The following is a 20,925-nucleotide window of genomic DNA, read 5'->3' on the forward strand; positions in this document are numbered from 1 at the left end:
CTTGGTTGACACATTAAGACGGCGTTTGTAAATCCTCTCTGTTGCCTCCTGACTGGAGCCGCACAGAACAAGCTGTCACATATCTGAGGAGAACGTGAGCGCTCTCGGGGAGGAACGCACAGCTCCTCTTTAATCTCCTTCCTGTGTGTTTTTTGTGTTGTTTTTTTTTTTAAAGCGGGGGCTAATTGTGTTTCAAGCAGAATTTGACACGTATTGATTCGAGCCAAACGCACACGCCCTAATCCCGCTCTGCGAGGAAGCAGCCTTTTTCTAGCCGCCATTGTTGTAAAGTTCGCCCCCCCCCCCCCTCCATTTCCCTGCGAACTGTTGGGTGCTGACAGGTTTCAGAACCTTTTGAAACCCTCCATTGTTTTTATAAGGTTATTGACAGCTGTAGTCGGCCGTGGAGGCTGGCAGCCGGCATAACGGGAATTAAATGGCTTTTTAAAGCTCAAATCAAAGCCCCTCAAACGCAGACACGCCCTAATTTTTTTAGTTTTAAATGATTTCTTATTGAAAAGTTGGCGTGCGTTCTCAGGCGCAGGCGCAGTGGCGACGGGATCTTCAGGATAATCGTCTCCCTCTCAGGCTGTCAGCCCGTCTTTCTTTGTTTCCCGGCAGATCTACGCGACGCCTCTCTCCGTTCCTCCTCCTCACCCTGACGTCTCCACGCCACGGAGGAAGCAGCATTTCCATTAACCTTGTTTTCACAGTCTCAGCGTGAACCCGTGACTGTGGAACATGACAGAAAGGCTCCGGCTTCACAGCCCGACCACCTTATAACAGCTTTTATTGGGATTGTGTGCTGGAGATGCACATTAGATTTTTCCATTTTTACAAAATTGTTTCGAAAAACAGCACTGATGACTTTACAAAGAGTCCTTTTGTGGCTCTATACCACCTGCCCGTGCGTGTGTGCGTGTGTGTGTGTGCACAAACATTCATGTTTTAAAAGAAGGAAGGGAAGTGGGATGGACGGTGCGTGTCCTGTGTGTGCTCAGGACTGTAATTGGATGCAGTGGAGCGCATCGGCCCCTACCTGAGCTCGTCATTAGCTTGGACTTGACTGACAACGGCGCTCCACAAATGTTATTCCTAATCACCACAGAGGAGATGTACAAACGCTTGGAACTGCTGAGTAATAATCCCCAAGAAAATGGCTGAAACGTTTCCTCGTTGGGCAACTTCGTGCCGCGTCCACCGTCTGCCTTTGCTAGCAAAAGCAGCGGCTAACGGTTGTCCCGGTTGAACAGCGGTGGGCTGCAGACACAAACATTTGTTCTCTCATCACCGGCCTACTGCTGAGATTTAAATCCCCAGTGAACCGGGCCAACCGCTCCTCTAATCCGTGGTCACTGACTTGTTCTTTGTCTCTACAGAATGATCAAGGGGAAGGCTCCCAGATCAAAAGTGTTTAGTCACGTCACATTACAGGTTGCAGCGAGGCGGCATTAATGCCGGAGCCTCGTGATTAGCTGTTCTGCAACCGTCTGCCAGCTTCTAACCAGGAAAACGAGGCCTTTTCATCCTTTTTGCCCCTTTAACCGCCTGTGAACATTAAAAACAAAGGAATTTCATAGCAATGGCGAACATCTAGCCCCTCTGAATGCTTCGCCATCAACGTGAGTAGGTAAACCTCACCCAAGACCTGGTACTGAACCCCCCCTTCCCCCCCAGCCTTGCTGGGTCCGTCCACCTCAGCCTGTTTCTACAGATGTCAGCTCGGTACCATTTCACCGCCCAACCAGACAACAAGAAGACCAGGCTGCATCAAAGGGCCTGTGTAGAGCCTCATTCACATGCTCGTGCACTCCTGCTCCCCCCCGTTAATTAAAATCTGCATTGATTAAGGATGAAATAGTTTGCCCGCAGTTATATTCATGTAATTTATTAATAGCCTGTTAACCTTTGTTAGAAGGCTCAAGGAGTCAGAAAAGCAGTGCTAATGAAGTCCAATGGAGACAATCTGATAATTATAGGTGATGAAATCGACTCGTTAACTGAAAGATTTTCCAAATTGCCCCGAATGGTACCTTCCCGCCGCCTCAGCGCTCTGCTCCTGCCGTTCCCAGAACGCGAATCCCCGCCGTATCAATCTAAATTTGAGATCTACCTGTAAAGGTCGGACAGCTTTTCTAACAGATGTCACGAAAAGTTGAGGCTCTTTACATGCCGCCGGCGCCGCCACTTTAATACCCTCTCCGAGCCTCTCCATCAGGCCGCCTGTCTCAATAACGGGCGGACTCAAATCCCAGTAGCTGCGCGCCGATAACTGCAGAAGGATGTAGCTTAGTCTTATCAGCTCTGGGCTCCGGCGACACCGTAATCCACACAACGCTCCGCTGTCACCGTGCTGCAGAACACAGGATCCTTCCGTTTCCCAAACAATGGTCCGGGAACGTCTGGGACGCTCCGCCCGTCACCACCGACCCCTTCGAACTGGTCACATCACCCAGATTCCCTCCTTTTCCGCTCGGGGAGATTTTGAACGTTAGTTTGGGAAGCTCACAGCGGCCAGTCGGCGTCAGCTAGCTCAGAGCCCAGCAGGTGTCCACCCATCAGGCCATTAGTGGAGAGTAATGGTGGGTTTCAGTAAACAGTTGGAAAATGAACCTGAGTTCTACCAACAGCAGCCGCTTTATGCTTCGGTGCTCCAAGGAAACGGAGGTGATGGCTAAAGTGGCTGCTGTCCGTCTGAAAAACGGAGGGCGCGCACATCGGCGTGCGGACGACCGTTGGCTGCAGGAAGCTTGAAAGGAGGCGGCGTTTTGAAGGCAGCAATATGCCAGAGGAAGAATGACCGTGGGCGTGGAGCTGAAAGAAGGAGCGGCTGCTTGTGAGATGTGTGTGTGCCCTGATGCAATTCCTCTTTAGTTTCCTAATTGCCAGAGACACTTAAAAGAGTGCAAACACTCCTTTTTCCCTGTAAATCCCCCACTTTTCGGGGGCCGACTGTATGCCCGGAATGCTGAGCTCATTTCAAGAGTGGCGCGTTACAATGCCTTCAAGGGCTCAGTCTGGCAGTATCGGCGGTCCCAGATCCAAACGGCTTTAGCCACAAAGAACGGACTTTTTATTTTATTTTTTTTAAAAGATGGGCGCGTTTTTAACATTTCATTTTGTTCTGCTGGTTCTGTGGCTGGAATGACAATGAAAGTGAGCTGGATCATAACTCCAGCACCAGTGCGCCGGCTGCCCCGGGCTCCCGGACCCCACAGGTGTGTCGTAGCCCCCGTCGGGTCAACGCATCGTCTCCGCCAGCACAGGCCGATCACTGGTGAATGACGCTCGCTGTCGGGCCTGTTGCAACAGTTGCCCCGGGCAGGAGGGAGCGCCTCCCAGGTATTTGACTGGTGTTTGCTCACAGCTTCGGATGGAACGTTAACTAAGCTGAACATTTCACAACGGTCGGTGATCTCACATCCTGGAGATGAGTAATTCTGAGTTGAAATCACACAGGATGGGGGCGGGGGGGTAGTTTAGCCTCTAACAAGGTGGCATTTTGAGATTGCTCAAAAACTGCCTTCCTTTCCCGTATTTGGCCTGGCACAGTTACTGCATTCCCCCCCCCCCCTCTCTAACCATTCACGTCTGTCTGAGTCACCACGTGATGGAGCACAATGGAGAGGCACTCCATAGAGGTTAGCTGGGGTTTTGTGTTGCTTGTCAGTGGGAGGGAGGGGGGGGGCATCGAATCTGTGAATAGGATCATTGAGTTGGAGGTAATTTTGGGCCCTGGTGCAGGGTATTAGTTGGATGGGCCTTTCTGCTGACAGCTCGGTTCTGTCCCTCTCCCTCACCCACCCTCTTTTTGTTGCCCCCCGGTCCCCTCTGCTGCATCGGCATTTCTATCCAAACCGGAGGCTTTTATCTCTGCGCCCATGACGACACGTCTGCGAGGGCGTGGTAGCCAAGATCCCTCCTGCTCTCGTAGCGTCGGGGGCCAAAGCATCGATACTCTGATTAGTTTGAGCAAGCGGGGGCTGAGCTGGGCCGCGCCACACGTTTCTGTGGTGATAAATGAGTCGGTCCAAGCGGGACGTTCTCATCCGTTACCGCAGGCGTCGGCGCCGTGGCGGGCGAGCAGTGAAGGGCCCCTCACGGGCGTCCTCGGGGCCAGATTTGGAACGAGCGAGGAGCGCTCCAGAGAGCGAAGCCTCGTCAGCGTCAACACTGCAGTCAAGTGCACTTTTCAGCACGTTCATTAAAATAATCTAAATCATGTCAAGTGCCATATGGATGGATTAAAAATAAAAGCACGCTGGCGCCCGTTTTAATCCATTTCCGGACGGCTTTAGGTAGCGGCGCGTCCCGCACGCGTCCGAAGCGAAAGCAGTCGTCAGATTGACATCTGTTGCCTATAAATCACACTTTAAGGCCAAACTACTCTCCGTTGGATTAAAAGTGCTCCGACATTCCAGGCAGACGTAGATCATAACGGAAGAGCAACATTTATCCCAAGTTTTCAATCAGAAACATCGACTCGGTGAGTCATTATGTTGTCTCTCCCTCCCCTCATCGCTTCATCTTTGGGCTGTTTTCCCTCCCCACCACTGACCCTGGAGATTGACTTTAGCAACACATGATTTATTAAAGAAGAGACGAAGCATCAGCCGGACGAGCGAGACATTACGCATCCCATTGTGAAGTTGGGAAATTTATGGAGCGTCTCCTGCAGCTGTGAGTTATCCTCTTGCTCTGCCCCCCCCCCCCCCCCCCCCGGGTATCTGCTGACTGGTGATTGCTTCAGGGCTCGGAGTTTGCAGGCTGCTGCTTTAAGGCGAAACCTTCAGAGGGAGAAAGTCATCTTTCTCATGTCGGGGGGGGGGGGGGCAGAGAAGAGCTAATTGGTCAAGGGTAATTGACCAAAGCCAGCCAGGAAGGTGACGGTCGATATCGTGTGTATTCCAGCTGAAAAGAACGCTCTTGTCATGTTCTGTCTTTATTATGGGAGCTGTTGTCTCTCTGACTGGGCAAGTTCACTTTAGTCCTGTTGAATATATTTATTTAGCTCAACATTCATCCGCTCTGTGTGTCTATTATCTGTTAGCACGTCTTGTTATTTTGGCAGCAGCTGGGGGGAGCGGCATTTGATCCTGTCAGGAGATGGCCTCCCTCCCTCCCTCCCTCCCTCCCTCCCTCCCTCTGTCCGTCCGAGTGAAGCTGTGCTTTGATTGTCAGAATAAATGTGGCAGTTTTCCCATTTCCCACAGATATCTTTGCTGTAGGTGCTTCTCTCTGCTGCCTTTACATCACGGCTAAAATCAGGGAGCTTTTCCTGAACATGTCTGCATATCAGAGCAGCAGCAGCAGGGTGCAATGCATTCTGGGAGGACTGATTGCATATATTTGGGGACAGCTATTAAATTAAGCCTTTGGGTTAAAGCCGTGACTTCCTTTAGACCCCGAACCTTCTGCATCCTCCCCCAAAGCCCAGAGGATCACAGCGTTGGAGCATAGACGGGGCTCTGGAGGCACCAGCGAGTCCCTAAGGTGGCGGCACAAAGGAAGATCACACACCCTCCTCCTAGGCTTTTCTTAAGTAATTCCACATCTGCTTTAATAATTCAGGGACGCACCAGCGAGAGCTTCCACGCAGGCATTTTACACGAGGTAACTGTGATCTCTGTGGTCAGAAGGTGTGTTTTAGCTTTCTCTTTATGCTGTTGAGTGCTGTAAACATGGCCGTCATATAAAAATAGCCTGTGGAGACTGAGCCGTTCCAGGGAGCGCGGGCTCCCAGGGGTCACCTGACTGCCCCGCATATGCACGTGTGTGTGTGTGTGTGTGTGTGTGCAACATTGGGATAAATCAACATCGTATGCGTGTCCCTGGAGGAGCTGAGGTTCTGGACGTGCGGTGGGAACGGTCCAGTGTTTGAGTTACGCAGCGAGCTTTCAGGCCTAATTAACACATCGGCATGTTAAGAGTCAGGTTTTGGGGTTTTAAATAGCACTTAAGGGAAACACTTTGTTTTCTTCCCCCCCCTCCCTCCATCTCTTCTCCGCTGCATCTGTTTTTGAGAAATACCTTTTGGGGCACAGCTTGAAGTGAATAATGTATGAGCCAGAACCCTTTGTGGGCCGCCCGTGTGTGTCTGCCTGTTGTCTACATCCGATTTCCCCAGGACTGCTTTTATCCTCCCCCTCAACAAATCTCTATGTTTTTGTCTCCTCCAGTGGATTTTCTCGACTGCGGAAGAGGCGCTCCAGTGCGCATGGAATGCAACAACCCGTCGGACTTCCGGATAGAGGCTGATGGAGTGGTTTACGCGGCGAGGAGCCTTCAGCGCTCCCCACAACACGCGCTCGTGTTGCTGGTCAAGGCCATCGACGGCACCACCCAGCAGCAGTGGACGACTCGGGTCAGGATGGAGCCTCCTGCCCTCTCCAGCCAGCAGGTGAGCACACGGAGAGACCATCGGAACAGATCCTCCACAGCGGAACCGTTTCAGGAATCGTACCAGGTGTTCCGAGAGATCGGATGGATGCTGGCCAATTAAAACTTAATGCGTCGATTTAGCAGCGGCTCAAACACACACTGGCACGGTCGGTGGCAGCAGGAGCAGATGCGGAATAGCTCCCCGTAAAGTGGCTCCCACCAAAGCTCTGGGATTCCCAGGTTATTGCCTTGTTATCCCAAAAGTGGACACGCCTCTCCCAGCACTTTAGGAGGCGTGAAGCATCTGTGTGAGCCACAGAGCTCCATTCTGGAGCTCCTGCTGGATGCTCCGCAGTCATCTGCACTTGGTTAGAACGACCGTGCGCTGGCGTGTCAACATCGTGCTTGGCCGACCATCAGAGGGAGCGGAGCGACAACATCCATCTGTCTGCTGATCAGGAAATGAAAAGAAGCTTTAAATGATCTTTTGTTGTGTCGGCTTTTGACACCGGAGCCGAGCGCGCGTGTGATCCAGTTTAATGAGAAGTTATCTCTTCATTTGAATCTATTATAGGAGAATGATGGTGCACACAGGTACCACCGCTCATTATTCTGTGCCGACGGCCATTTTCTTAATCATTGCCACCAGATCACTGATCATTAATCTCCTGTAGATTTTAACGAACCTCCCTGAATGTTGCACAGAGACCCGAACGCTTTCATTAACACCTTTAAGAGGAATGGCTGCAAAGGAGGGACGTTTCAGGATTTAAGGAGCTCAGATTCAAACGGAAGTAGCGTCGGCCCCCGTGGTCGGTTTGCCCTGGATGAGCGGGTGTCGGTGGTGGGGCGGTCGGGTTTTCCAACGCGCCGTCATCAGAGACCCAGGCTCGTTTACTCAAGACGCTGCTGCGCACGCTCATCTGTATGAGGGTCTGCGGCTCGTCGCGTTTTGTCCGTAATGAAAGCGGGGAGTGACTTTCCCACGTCGTGCACGTTTCCGAGGTCACGAGCACTTGTCCTCCCCGCAGCATAATTATTGTCATGAATCATCACGCATCTCTTAATCACATCAGCGATTACATTTTTTTATTAGCCCATGAATGCTGCAGCCTTGGGGAAAGGTTTTAATCAGCAACAACCCAACAATGTCCTCATTAGCATAAGAGGCTCTTGGCCCGCCGTCCCCACCTCCATTAGGACTTCTTCACTGTGGGCGAGGAGGAAGCCTTTCCGTGTCCAAGTTCCCTAAAAGGCCACGCGTGCCTAATCCTGGCCACACACTCGCACCATGGCTCAGCACGGCCGACTCGGAGGCTGCAGCCACGAGACGAAGAGGCTCCAGAGTGGAGGGAGCTGCACATCTTCATCACATCAAAGATGGATGCACTCGGGGCTGGAGAAACCTTTCATGCCATCCATCATTCCAGGCGTGCTTTGCAAATAATTCTGCCTGTTACTGGCATCCATTTTAATTGGGTAATATTTCTTAAACACGCTCCTTTGCTGTCCGTCCACTTGTCTCTCTGCATTTTCAGCCTGTGTAAGCTGCATAATCAAATTTCAAATGTGATTAGTGGGAGCCGTCTGACAGCTCCCCAGATGTTCGCCAAGCATTAGCCTGGCATGTGGGTCACGGTATAAAGTGCTAATTCATTTCTGTTTGTTTGCGTTGGCAATTTGCAATGACTCCGGAATCAGCCCCACTTCAGAAGGTCGCACCAGTTTGAGAAATACTGGAAGGTGCTTCCCTTTAGATTCCAGATGTTGCTCTTTGAGAATTCCTCAATAGGCCTTTTGTTTGAGCTCATTTTCCCGTTCTGGCTCGACGTAACTTGGCTTCAGAGGCTGCGTTAGCCATCAGGGTTCAGGCTCCGGCTTGCAGGTACCCCCCCATCCCTTCCTTTGTTTCAAATCTCATTCATTACAGAGGAGAGAGGATGGCACATCCATTATGGAAGCAGGGCCTGCCTGTGTGGGAGCATTTTATCAGAACATAAGAAGAGGGCCGCCATTCAAAGCAGACCAGCACAGCCGAGCAGTTGCACAGGAACATTTGAAGACACAGCCCACACAGTTCTGTAGATACTTCAGAACAGCAGCACACCAGAGAGAGGACGGCCGATTGACCGGAGATTCTGCTGCATTCCGTTAGAAATACTCGCTAACACACCCTCGGAATGGGAGACGTGTCTCTGCTCTAAGGTTGAGAGCATCTGGGGACCTCAAAATGGCGGCCCGCCATGTACAACTGTCTCCTGGTGGTCGTTGCTCACCCCTGGAACTCATGAAATTATTTCCATTTAACAGGTGCCGGAAGCCAGCGTCCCTCCAGCGGGCAACACGGATTTAATGGAAATATCGTTTCCATCACGAAGAAACAGCCAGCTGAAACGGATGAAGAGGGACTGGGTCATCCCCCCAATCAATGTCCCCGAGAATTCCCGAGGACCGTTCCCACAAGAGCTTGTCCGGGTAATGTAGTTCATCAAGGCCCACGGGTGCCCACACACACACACACGCACGCACACACACACCAGTCTCACACAGCTAGAAACAAAACCCCTCTTGGTTGATATGACAACCTTGTAGAACTTGTTGCCTTGAGCTTCAGTTCAGAGAGGCAGACATGTGGCGTTGCTCCCCACCAAATGTTTCATATTTTCTAAAGGTCAGGGCTCCTTCCAGCTGTATTATTTATCTTTTGTTTCAGGCGGCGCTCGGCACCGCTGTAACCGAGCATTATTTAGAAGTGGAGCGTAATGCCAAGTGCTCCCGACTCTGGAGATGTCGCACTCCTTTTTACTTTGGCTCTCAAGGATGCCTACAGCCAGACTCATTTGTACCAATTCTCCGGCCAGGGCTGAGTGGGGGGTGGGGGGGGATGACAGGGGACAAGCACTTCTTGGCGCGGCTAAGACGCAGATCCTTTTTCACCACGTTAAGCTGACTTCCTTACTGAGTGCTAAGGCCCAAACACACAATTATTACATGTAATCCGTGGATATTAAAGGGGGGGGGGGCTGTAGTGGATGATGTCAGCTGATGGGGGAAATAGTTTGTCTGCAGAGCTGAAATGAGTGAACAACAATCGGAATTTTGACCCCCACAGATCCGGTCAGACCACGACAAAAGCCGCGCCCTCAGATACAGCGTGACCGGCCCGGGCGCCGATCAGCCCCCCACCGGCATCTTCATAATCGACCCGATATCAGGGGAGTTATCCGTCAACAAGCCGCTGGACCGAGAGCACATCTCAAACTTCCACGTAAGTGAGACACACCCTTCACCCTCAACCACATCCCGTCCAGCGGGGCCTCCTGTCCGGATACGCCGCACATTCCCATTCCCGCTCGCCGCTCCACGTTTAACCTGAACATTCTCGGTCAAGCCCCGGGGTCTACCGGGAAATCTGGTTTATCCGTCTGAGAATTTAAAGGATCTCAGAGGAATTTAGTATTTTGTTGGACATATCGGGATGGTTTGGAGCCGCTGCCTCCACTCCTTGGTCTTTAATCTACCGTATGTGGTTAATCTTTATGCGGTTTGTGTGATTTCTAAAGGTCAGGGGAGTCATTATTCATTATTTTGCTGAGGTAGCTGTGCGCTGATGCCCCGCCGGGTCCATTATTGCTGTTTGATCATTGTCTTTGTTGCCTACAGTTGAGAGCTCATGCAGTGGACCTGAACGGTAACCAGGTGGAGAACCCCATCGACATCGTGATCAACGTGATCGACATGAACGACAACAGGCCCGAGTTCACGCACCAGATCTGGAACGGCACCGTTCCGGAAGGTTCCAAGCCAGGTAATAAGCTCGAACAAGCCGAGCAGCCTTTCGCACCGTCGGGGCTGCTGATCAGCCGCCGCCGGAGCCTCCGCCGCTGTTATAATGTCCGGAGATCAAACGGCATCCACGGTGTTCTGCAGCGGCTACTTTGTTGGGCTGAAGGGCTTGGCAGCATTATAAGATCACAAGAAAGAACATTGGATCCTTTTTTCCACAAGGCTGAGTTTCAAGAAGTATTATATCCAGTTAGCTGCTGGTCCGGGTTTGTTTTTGATCTGTTTTCTTTGCTAACAACAGGGAATAAAACAAGTGTTCCTTCCCACAGGAACCTTTGTGATGACGGTTACGTCTGTGGATAAAGACGACCCAAAAACAGCCAACGGGATGCTGCGTTACAAGATCCTGTCCCAGACCCCCGAGAGCCCGACGTCCAACATGTTCACCATCAACAATAAGACCGGGGGCATCATCACTGTGGCGGCAGGCCTGGACAGAGAGGTACTTCCTGTTTCCTCCGGACGCGTCTGTGACGTTCCTGCTTAGCGTTGAAATGTTCGCTCGCTATAGAACGAACGTCGACATTTTAGTCGTGTCATTAGTGAGGCCGTTCGGTGGGTAATTAATTTTCGGTGTCCGTCGGGCCTCAGTCGTGATTATATATTTATTATATGTTATTATATTATATAACAGCCTGGTTCTTTCCTGTCTTTATGGAAATGGGCCGTGCACTTTCTCCCAGTCTACTGACACAACACGGCTTGATTATACAGTATTTAATATCCAGAATGTCTGAAAACTAATGAGCCCAGCAGAAGTTTGCTGTTTAACCAACTAAGCGGGAGAGTAAAAACAAATTTGGCCGATTCGGAGTTATTAACTCCTACAAACGGGCAGCTTGCATCACTAAATACCTCCTAAATGTTTACCTTCCTCATTATTGCTTCCCTGCCCTTCTCCCTATCTCCTTTTCTATTTGCTGCTGCCACGCTGCTTTTTAATTGGATCTCGTTGCTGTTTGAGAAAATAAATAAAATAGTGCCTGAAAAGCTGAAACCATTTGGTGCAATTCCAGCGAGGGTAATCTAGCGAGGCATGCTGGTCAATCATTTCCGCCCTTGGGCCTCAGTTTTATGTCTGCCAGTCACCACCGTGGACCTAATTTACTTGGCTCTCATTAAGGAGCAACTGGTCTGTCACCACGGTTACACACATCAGGCTTTGTGGAGGCGAGCGTCGGATATCCAGGATTAACGGCACGACCCAGCAGCCGGCCCAGAACTGTGTTTTAATCCCGTCCCTTCTTCTCTCCGCCCGTATCCAGAAGGTGCCTCAGTACACGCTGATCATCCAGGCCACGGACATGGAGGGCAACCCCATGTACGGCCTCTCCAACACCGCCACCGCCGTCATCAGGATCACAGACGTGAACGACAACCCGCCAGAGTTCACCGCCGAAATGGTGAGAAGCGGCCTCGGCCTCGGCCTCGGCCCGACACGTCAGCGCCACGGTTTTTATTCCGAAGAGGGCGCCGGCCTGCTGTCGATGTGCACTCAGGCGTCATTTCTGTTCACTCGGCTGCTTTTGCTGGCCCGGCGTTGGCAACGCCGCGCTGATACGAGCAGCCAGCCGTGCGTTGAGTGTTATAGCCCCTCCGAATGTTGACACATGCAACCGCGGCTTCGTCTCCCCGGCTGAAGGAGCCACTTACCGTGGCCGCCGCCGAGCCTTTGGGGGAGGACGGGGAATGAGATGACCGTGACGACATGATAAGTTACCTTAGATGTCTATTTACTCCGGACGGGCGCCGCCGCGCCACGCTGCGCCGCGCCGTGCGGCGTGTGTTTCCTGCTGCCGCAGCAGTGTCGCTGACAGCTCCGTGCTCTGTGTTCATGGTTTATTCATGCAGTTTTCCGGAGAGGTACGCGAAAACCGCGTGAATGTCATCGTGGCCAACCTGACGGTGACTGACAAGGACCAGCCCAACACGCCGGCCTGGAACGCCGTCTACAAAATCACCGGGGGCGACTCCACCGGCAGGTTCTCTGTACCCACTGATCCCACCACTAACGAGGGCCTGGTGACGGTCGTCAAGGTAGAGCCTCTTCCTCAGACTCCTGCCACTTATGGAAACACTGGGAATGTGCTTATTTTTGATGTCACTGTCAATGACATATCGGCCGCACGCATCGTTTCCGCCCATGAATGTGACGGGCGACTCGCCGTCTACATAAACCACATTCCTGTTTTTCAGCCCATCGACTATGAGACCAGCAGGACATTTGTGCTGACAGTAGAGGCTAAGAACGAGGTTCCCCTGGCCAGAGGCATCCATTACCCTCATCTGTCCACCGCCACCGTCTCCATCAGAGTGATGGATGAAAACGAGAGTCCCTACTTCGAGCCCAACCCCAAACTCATTAAACTGGAAGAGGGACTGATGCCTGAGTCAGCACTGACCACCTTCACCGCGCAGGATCCCGATCGCTTCATGCGGCAGAAAATCACGTACGTCTCAATTTCTTATTTGCAACATTAGTCGAGGTGTTGAACGTCTTAAGGGGAATCTTTTCCTGGGTTGAGGAAATGCTTGGCGAGACCAGTTTATAACAGACGTCCACTGGAGAAGGGAACACTTGCGCAAAACCGGTGATAACTTTTGGATTTCGCGTGTGGAGCAAAGAAATGTTGACAAAAAAGAGGTTAAAAAGACTTTCTCAAGGATAGCGGCCCAAATAACACAAGCTAACGGTGTTTATCTCTGTCTGTCTTTGCAACTGTGTGGCCATGAAAGTGTGTATCAGTCTGGAAAAACAAGGCGTGTGAAGGGAGATGGCCTCATAATTCCACACTTTGTCCTACAAACTACTGATAACAACAAGCCAGTTGTGTCTCCCCGGCGAGGCGCCTCTCAAAAGTTGGAATAATTATGTAAAACGCCTCAAATACAGACTGTGCACAAACACATCAGAAGAATTTTAGATTCTGAAGATTCCTCGGTGGAAAAGGCAATAAAAGTCCGCACTATTTAATCTGACACCAAGCAGAGGAGCGAGGGCTGTTTGAAAGTTTGCCAGCAAAGAATGATGGACTCAGCTATGCAGTCAGTGAATAGGAGAGTGAATAATTGTCTAACCCCCTTTCTCTTCCTCCCACAGCTACTCCAAGCTCTCAGATCCAGCGAACTGGCTGCGGATCGACCCGAACACCGGCCGCATCACCACCATTGCCACCCTGGACCGAGAGTCGCCGTACGTGAAGAACAATCTGTACAACGCCACCTTCATGGGTTTAGACGACGGTACGTTCCCGCCGCGCTGATGCCAAAAATACCTCGCTGAGATGCAGCCGCTCCACGGCTCCGTGCTTTAGTCACGTCGTTACACAAGCACTCCGCTCCTCCATTTCTGCTCCAGCTCTCCGAAGATAAAGCAGCATCTACAGAAGGAAGGCGAGCGGAGGCTTAATGCAGCCTGCCGAGCAAAGGTCGCTCGTCGCCCAAACTTTTTGACTTTGCCTTTTTATACGCTGCAACTTTTGAGGGGGTGGTGGTGGTGGGGGGGGATCCTTGTAGTGCAGGCCACAAAAACACCTGTCAGGCTTGAAGGTCAGCGCTGGAGCCGGCGCTGGGCACGTCTGGATCGCTGGCCACCTCCGCGGAAGGTTAATGTGCCAGCATTCCCAGAAAAGTTCAGCGTGTGGACGTATTCACCTCGCTGTTCTGGAGGGATTTACCTCTGTTCAGGTTTAGCCTGTTCGGCAGAGCACAGCGCCGGCCAATAGGCTTAAAACTCCACCAATAAAGAGGTTTCTGGGCATTAATGGGTCAGGATTGGATGACTAACTCCTTTGAGCGTGGTCTGAATGGTAAAAAAAAAAAAAAAAAGCCTCTTAGCTGAGGGGATACATAGAGGAGCCTGAGAGGAGCGACAGTGGCCTGTTTGTCTGCTTTAGTATTCCCATCCTATGTCCTTCATCAGGAAGATTTTCTTCAGGCATACACACACACACACACACACACCAAATGTTCTGATGGCTCTCTTTCCATCCCTCCATCTCCTCACTTGAGATTAGATTTTCAGATCAGTATGCAGTTTGGATGGATCTTCTCCCACTTCAGTAAATAGCTGTTTAGAGTGTCTTATTATACCCAAAGCAGAACCCCCCCCCCCCTTTTCTTAGCTTGCTGCATAATGACTGCAGATAAGATGTGGAATTTCAATCGTGCGTTCTCTCTCCCTGACTTTATAAAAGAATAATCCACTGCCCCCATAAATATATATATGTGCTGAGCGTGTTTGTTTTTCCCCGCAGGCAAACCTCCAGCGAGCGGGACGGGCACGCTGCAGATCTACCTCCTGGATATCAACGATAACGCTCCCAAGGTGTTCCCCCAGGAGGCCGAGATATGCGAAAAGCCCGAGCCGAACGCCATCAACATCACGGCTGTGGACGGAGACCTCAACCCCAACGCCGGGCCGTTCGCCTTCGAGCTGGCCCACCGGCCCTTTGACGTGCGGAGGAACTGGACCATCACCAGGATCAGTGGTGGGTTCTTCAGGAACGTTCAGCCACTGGGTTTTGATTATGTCGCTCCCGAGTGGACGCGAGCAGCTCCTCCTCTGCGGCGCTGGGGGCAGGCGAGCGTGAGACGGGTGGGTTATTAAAGCCCGGGTGCAGGCAGGCAGCAGGAACGGGAAACATTAAATCAATTTCCCTAAGAAGTTATTGGTTTGTAATTTCAGCTCAAAAGGCGAGTCGGAGAGCTAATTTGGCATTTGTTAGCAACCGGATGTTGCGAGTTCGAAAGCGGCGAATGTGTCTTAATAGGATAATGTCATTTGGATTATTGCTGCTGGGAATTTAGATTAAGCAGCATTTTCAAAAAGGTATTCAGTAGATTTACGAGCTCTGGATCTAAATCCCGAGCATGTTTTGGCTTAGACGCGCTGATCAACTTCCAGGTACCAATTTAGTCACCAGATTTGGGGTAACGGCGATGGAGAGAAATGCAGCCTGACACACATTACAGGAGACATTCAGCCTTCTTCCTCAATGAATCCTGTTGGCTCCAGTCTCATTTCCCTCCCCCCTCTTTGTGCCCTCTCCACCCCCCCAGGCGATCACGCTCAGGTCGGCTTGAAGATCGGCTTCCTGGAAAGTGGCATCTACGAGATCCCCATCATAATCACAGACTCGGGCAACCTGCCCATGTCCAACACCTCCTACCTGCGGGTTAAAGTGTGCCAGTGCGACATCAACGGGGACTGCACCGACCAGCAGCACATCATGGCGGCCGGCCTGGGCACCGGCGCCATCATCGCCATCCTCCTCTGCATCATCATCCTCCTCAGTAAGTGTCTCGGTGGCTCTCTTTAATGGCACACGCACAGGGATTACAGCCGATCATCATCCCATGCCGCGCTAGATTACCGCGGGATTACCAAAACGATAGCCTGGACGCGGCGCGTGTCCAAAGCGGAGGATATTAGATGGGATTCCAATTATGTCGCTCCCTGTCCGCAGTCCTGGTGCTGCTGTTCGTGGTGTGGATGAAGCGGCGCGACAAGGAGCGGCAGGCCAAGCAGCTCCTGATCGACCCCGAGGACGACGTGCGAGACAACATCCTGAAGTATGACGAGGAAGGCGGAGGAGAGGAAGACCAGGTGAGAGCCGCCTGATAAACGCCCACGGGGGCTTAATGGCCACCGCCGTTCCTCGCCGTCAGCCACATTTCTCCCTGGAAATTCTAATCCGGAATGCGTAAAGCAACCAGCTTTTGATCCTATTAGGTGTGCTAATTTTAGACGTTTCCTCAGGTGGCGCTAACCTGACTTTACATCCCGAACATACACAAACAGACCCAATACAAATCTGGGCCCGCAGGCACCGCTGGAGCCACATCTCCTTATCTGCTGCACTAATTATACATGCAGAGGAACAAAATTCAATTGTCCTATTGACCCCTTGTTAATAGAATGGAGCCGTTTAGTTCAGATTAAAAAAAGAAATGCAGTTCCGCGCCAAATGGACTGTTGGTTGTTACTAGCTGAAGTTCTCCAAGTGGCGGGGGCAGGAATGAGCCAGAGCCCCCGGTCTGACCCAGCACGGTGCCAAATTATCCCGGGAGAGGAGTAATTGGGGCGCTGATGTCATTGGGAGATGGACATCTGCTGCGGCACAATAACGAAGCTCTGTCTGAGGTAACGACCTGGCGGGAGAGGCAGGAGAGAGCCCGCCCACTCGTGTTCCCGTCCTCGCCGCAGCACAGAGGAACGGCTGAAGCTCGCGGACCGAGACGCGCTGAGAGGGAGGCGCGCTGGAAGAGCGCTCAAAGGCAAACGGGCGGCCGCAGCAATTTATTGAGGGAAAAACTAGCTTCCGCTTTAGGAGAGGCTGGAATGAGACATGGAGCCGAGAGAGAGAGACACAGAGGGGGGGAGAGAGACACAGAGGGAGAGAGAGACAGAGAGGGGGGGAGAGAGAGAGAGAGAGGGAGAGACACAGAGGGAGAGAGAGACAGAGAGGGGGGAGGAGAGAGAGAGAGAGAGACACACACACAGAGGGAGAGAGAGACACAGAGGGAGAGAGAGACAGAGAGGGGGGAGGAGAGAGAGAGAGAGACACAGAGGGAGAGAGAGAGAGACACAGAGGGAGAGAGAGACAGAGAGGGGGGAGGAGAGAGAGACACAGGGAGAGAGAGAGAGAGACACACAGAGGGAGAGAGAGAGGGAGAGAGAGAGACACAGAGGGGGGGAGGAGAGAGAGAGAGACACAGAGGGAGAGAGAGAGAGACACAGAGGGAGGAGAGAGAGAGAGACACAGAGGGAGAGAGCAAGAGAGAGACACGGGGGGGAGAGAGAGAGACACAGAGGGAGAGAGAGAGACACAGAGAGAGAGAGACACAGAGAGAGAGGAGAGAGAGAGAGAGACACACAGAGGGGGGGGAGAGAGAGAGAGACACAGAGGGGGGGAGAGAGAGAGACACAGAGGGGGGAGAGAGAGACACAGAGGGAGAGAGAGAGACACAGAGGGAGAGAGGGAGAGAGGAGAGACACAGAGGGGGGGGAGAGAGAGAGAGAGACACAGAGGGAGAGAGAGAGACACAGAGGGAGAGAGAGAGACACAGAGGGAGAGAGAGAGACACAGAGAGAGAGGAATCTGGAGCCGGGTTAAAAATGGCTGCTGTGCCTCCTCCTTCCTAATTCCCAGCTCTGTTCTCCGTATCTCCTGCTGTGGAGGAAATTGAAGTGTCAGAGAGTTGGGTGCTCCCAGACTGTACGATTCTGCCGGCTGCTGTCATTGCTCACGTTGCTATCGCTTCGCGCGGCGCTCCGCGTTATCAGGGGCGCCGCACCGCGCAGACGCCGCTTCCCTGAGCCACAAAATGGCAGAAAAAGACGGCGGCAGGATCAAATAAAAGGCAGACATGACACTGACAGGAAGCGTTGATATGCACGTGTTTATCTGGAGCACAAGGAAGGAACCAGACCTGTTTCATGTGTCACAACAGCAACAGAAACGCTTTTAATTTGTCAGAGGAGGAACGTTTCTCCTCAACTGGAGGCAATTCCAGGTTTTAACGGCTCGGGGCTCCGCGGCGCACTCTTGGCCGCCGTCTCTGTTTTTATAGCGTTTGGGAAGGAAATAAAAGGAGAGGAGATAATAGAGGTATTATTCAAGAGGACAGCTTGGAGAAATACATCAGCCTGTTTGCATTAATGCCAACAGCTGCACTCGCTTTATTATATTTCTGTCCAAGAAAAGCAAAGAGGCTTCGTCCCGGTAAGAAACGGAGTTTATGGGGCACGAGTGAAGCAGGTTAGATAAACATTAGCATTCCCGCCTTTAAAGGTCATTTTGGAACATTGATGGACTATTGAATGTGAATAGACGACTCTGGTGGTGGGGGGGGGGGGTGCTGGTACCACTGGTGGCACGGTCCTATTTGGAACGGCTCCTCTTGCTCTCTGAGCTCCGTCTCTTCCCTGAATGTGGGTCATGCGCGCCGGCGGCGGCTGTTTCATCATCAGGAGCGAGGAGCCGGTTCCCCGGGGGGGGGCCGCGGTGTCATTAGACCTTCCTGCTGAGTTCAGCCATTATACGGCTCCCTCTCAGCCCCCGTCACCAGCTCCTGACCCCTCCGGTGTGACCTTAAAGGAGGTCGAACAGGAGTCAAACCCAAGCGCAGCAAAGATGATGGATGGCGTTGTGGCGCCCCCCCCCCCCCCGGCTGGCCTCCGATCCACTGTCACCCCCCATGAAATCAAATTACACACGACAATCAGTGTTTGTTTTAGATGCTAGATGATGTTATTAGTGTGGAGAGGAGCAGACGTGTGGAGAGCCGGCCGTGCTTTTATATATGTGGGCTGGGACGCGTGTTTATATTTATGCTCATGTTTATTTTATACCGGAGCAACTGCAGCTTTATCTGTGTGTGTGCGTGTGTGTGTGTGGTGTGTGTGTGTGTGCGTGTGTGTGTGTGGGTACATGTGCAACTGAGCAAAAACAATTTTGAAGGAGGATATTAGAGATGGATGGATTACTGAAAATCTTCTAAAGAGGGACAATCCATCATGCACGCCTATTAGGCCCCCTCTGATTCTGGGATGGCGTTTTCTCCGTCATCTCTGCTGTCAGTCGGCTCCTCTCCCTCACTGCTCCCACTCCTGCCTCCTCCTCCTCTTCCTCCTCCTCTGCCCCTGACTTTGCTCAAACTGCCAGCCTTTCAGGTTGCCTTGGTAATGCTAATAGGATTAGCGGTGGCTTATGCACATCCACCATCCCGTGTCTGAGCATTGATTAGACCAAAACAGTCGCCCGCAGATCCTCCTGCAGCACCAGCACAACACTCGCCGTTTCCTCTCCTGCCCGTGTGGCGTGCGGAGCCGTCCGGGGGCTCGCGCGTCACACGCCATCCATGTTGAAAACCCCAACGGCTAGCTTGCTGCTAAGCTAACCCCCCTCCCGTCTGTGCAGGATTACGACCTGAGTCAGCTCCAGCAGCCGGACACTTTGGAGCCGGACGCCATCAAGCCAGTGGGGATCCGCCGTCTAGACGAGAGACCCCTCCACCCCGAGCCGCAGTACCCCATGAGGTCAGCAGCCCCCCACCCCGGAGACATCGGAGACTTCATCAACGAGGTAACGCGGCCGCTTCCTGTTCAGGCTGAACCATTTCCTGTAACCAAGTCGCGCCCAAACGCGATCCGGCCTCGCCGTCCCGACTGGATCCGTTTATTTTTAGGATTGTTTTCCAGCAGAAGGCAGCAACTTTCCTGATTCCACGCGCGTCCTCGCGCCGCTAAATCGGTCACGCCTAATTGCGTTCCGCTCTCGGTCACACACGCGTCTGCAGAGCGGCGGCGGATGAACGCCGCGGCAGCGCGGCGCTCGCCGTGCCCCCGTCCGCCCCAGGCCATCATCGACTCCAGCATGACGGCAGAATGGAAAATGAAAAGAGCAGTCATGTATTTTTCACGAGCTCCGACAGACAAGAGTCTCGCTGCATCCCAGATGGAGTTCTCTCCCACTTTTCTGGACGGCGCCCATGTTTTTAGATGAGAACCTGCTCCGCCGCTCGCCATCCATCTCGGAGCCTTTAACCCTGGCAGCGCTCCTTCTCCCAATCTCATGAATACGCTTGTCATAACAGCTGATATCGAGTGGAATTTAATGCACCGCGCTGCTCCATGGAAATCCGCTTCCCGTTTTAAAATCATAAAGCCTCTCCGACGCTCCGAGTCCTCCAGACGGGAGCGCCGACAGGTTTATGGTCCCAGATCTGATCAGGCCTTATTGTGGCTCCTGCTGTTTACACGGGGAGTGTGAGCGCGGCCCGGCTGATAACGGGGAGCTGCTGGAGGAGCGCCGTGTGGATTAGGGGGGGCTGATCTCCAGCCTGTGATGCACACGCACGCCGGGCGCTCCGGGCTCTTAATTCAATTAGAAACGGCAAAAAAACAGGAAAATTCAGGTTTAGCTTAAGAACTTAAACCTCACACTTGGTCAAACAAAATGCCTCGTAGTCTTTCCCACGAGGGAGGGGGGGCAACAGCATATGCTAGCGTACCCATCTCAGCCCTCTTTTAATCGGGTGTGAGGAGGGGGCGGGGTTACTGGGGTTTGGGATATTCTGGGATTGGCTCACTGGCTCTATCCAGCCGCGCCGTCTGGCGGAATCGCCCGCGTCACGTTTCCCACCGCAGCCGCGAGCAAACCCGACTAAAGCGGACGCCTCGGAAATAACGGCGAAGGGCTGCTGGCGTTTCACCACGTCTGGTCACATGCTCTCAGTTCCGTGGAAATTCTGCTCAATGCTCCTCAAGCACGAGCCACGCCCACCATAGCTGTAACCACGCCCACCAGAGCCAGAGTCACACCCACCAGAGTCAGAGCCACGCCCACCAGAGCCAGAGTCACACCCACCAGAGTCAGGGCCATACCCACCAGAGTCAGAGCCACACCCACCAGAGTCAGAGTCACGCCCACCAGAGCCAGGGCCACACCACCAGGGCCACACCCACCAGAGCCAGAGCCACACCCACCAGAGTCAGGGCCACGCCCACCAGAGTCACACCCACCAGAGTCAGAGTCACGCCACCAGAGCCAGGGCCACACCCACCAGAGTCAGAGCCACACCCACCAGAGCCAGGAGAGCGGCGATGATGCAGCGAGGCGCGCTCGGGCGCCACACACGTACGGCCCGTTAGCACCAGCGTTGCTGTGATCTCCAACGCCAGATTCCGCGCCC

At 52.8% G+C, this 20,925-nt stretch overlaps 1 protein-coding gene across 1 annotated transcript in view; it reads left to right on the forward strand.

The window, feature by feature from the left end:
- Positions 1–20,925, forward strand: part of cdh2 (cadherin 2, type 1, N-cadherin (neuronal)) — a 42,557-nt gene that overhangs the window by 19,673 nt on the left and 1,959 nt on the right. Inside the window, exons 3-15 of the mRNA XM_057056442.1 lie at positions 6,180–6,400; positions 8,692–8,856; positions 9,494–9,649; positions 10,045–10,189; positions 10,497–10,669; positions 11,493–11,630; positions 12,079–12,264; positions 12,424–12,677; positions 13,328–13,470; positions 14,484–14,717; positions 15,289–15,522; positions 15,696–15,835; positions 19,152–19,316. Of these exons, the coding sequence (XP_056912422.1) occupies positions 6,180–6,400; positions 8,692–8,856; positions 9,494–9,649; positions 10,045–10,189; positions 10,497–10,669; positions 11,493–11,630; positions 12,079–12,264; positions 12,424–12,677; positions 13,328–13,470; positions 14,484–14,717; positions 15,289–15,522; positions 15,696–15,835; positions 19,152–19,316 (2,354 nt within the window). The remainder of the gene's footprint in view (positions 1–6,179; positions 6,401–8,691; positions 8,857–9,493; positions 9,650–10,044; positions 10,190–10,496; positions 10,670–11,492; positions 11,631–12,078; positions 12,265–12,423; positions 12,678–13,327; positions 13,471–14,483; positions 14,718–15,288; positions 15,523–15,695; positions 15,836–19,151; positions 19,317–20,925) is intronic.

Source organism: Takifugu flavidus, chromosome 15, assembly GCF_003711565.1.
Source record: "Takifugu flavidus isolate HTHZ2018 chromosome 15, ASM371156v2, whole genome shotgun sequence".
Taxonomy (NCBI): Eukaryota; Metazoa; Chordata; class Actinopteri; order Tetraodontiformes; family Tetraodontidae; genus Takifugu; species Takifugu flavidus.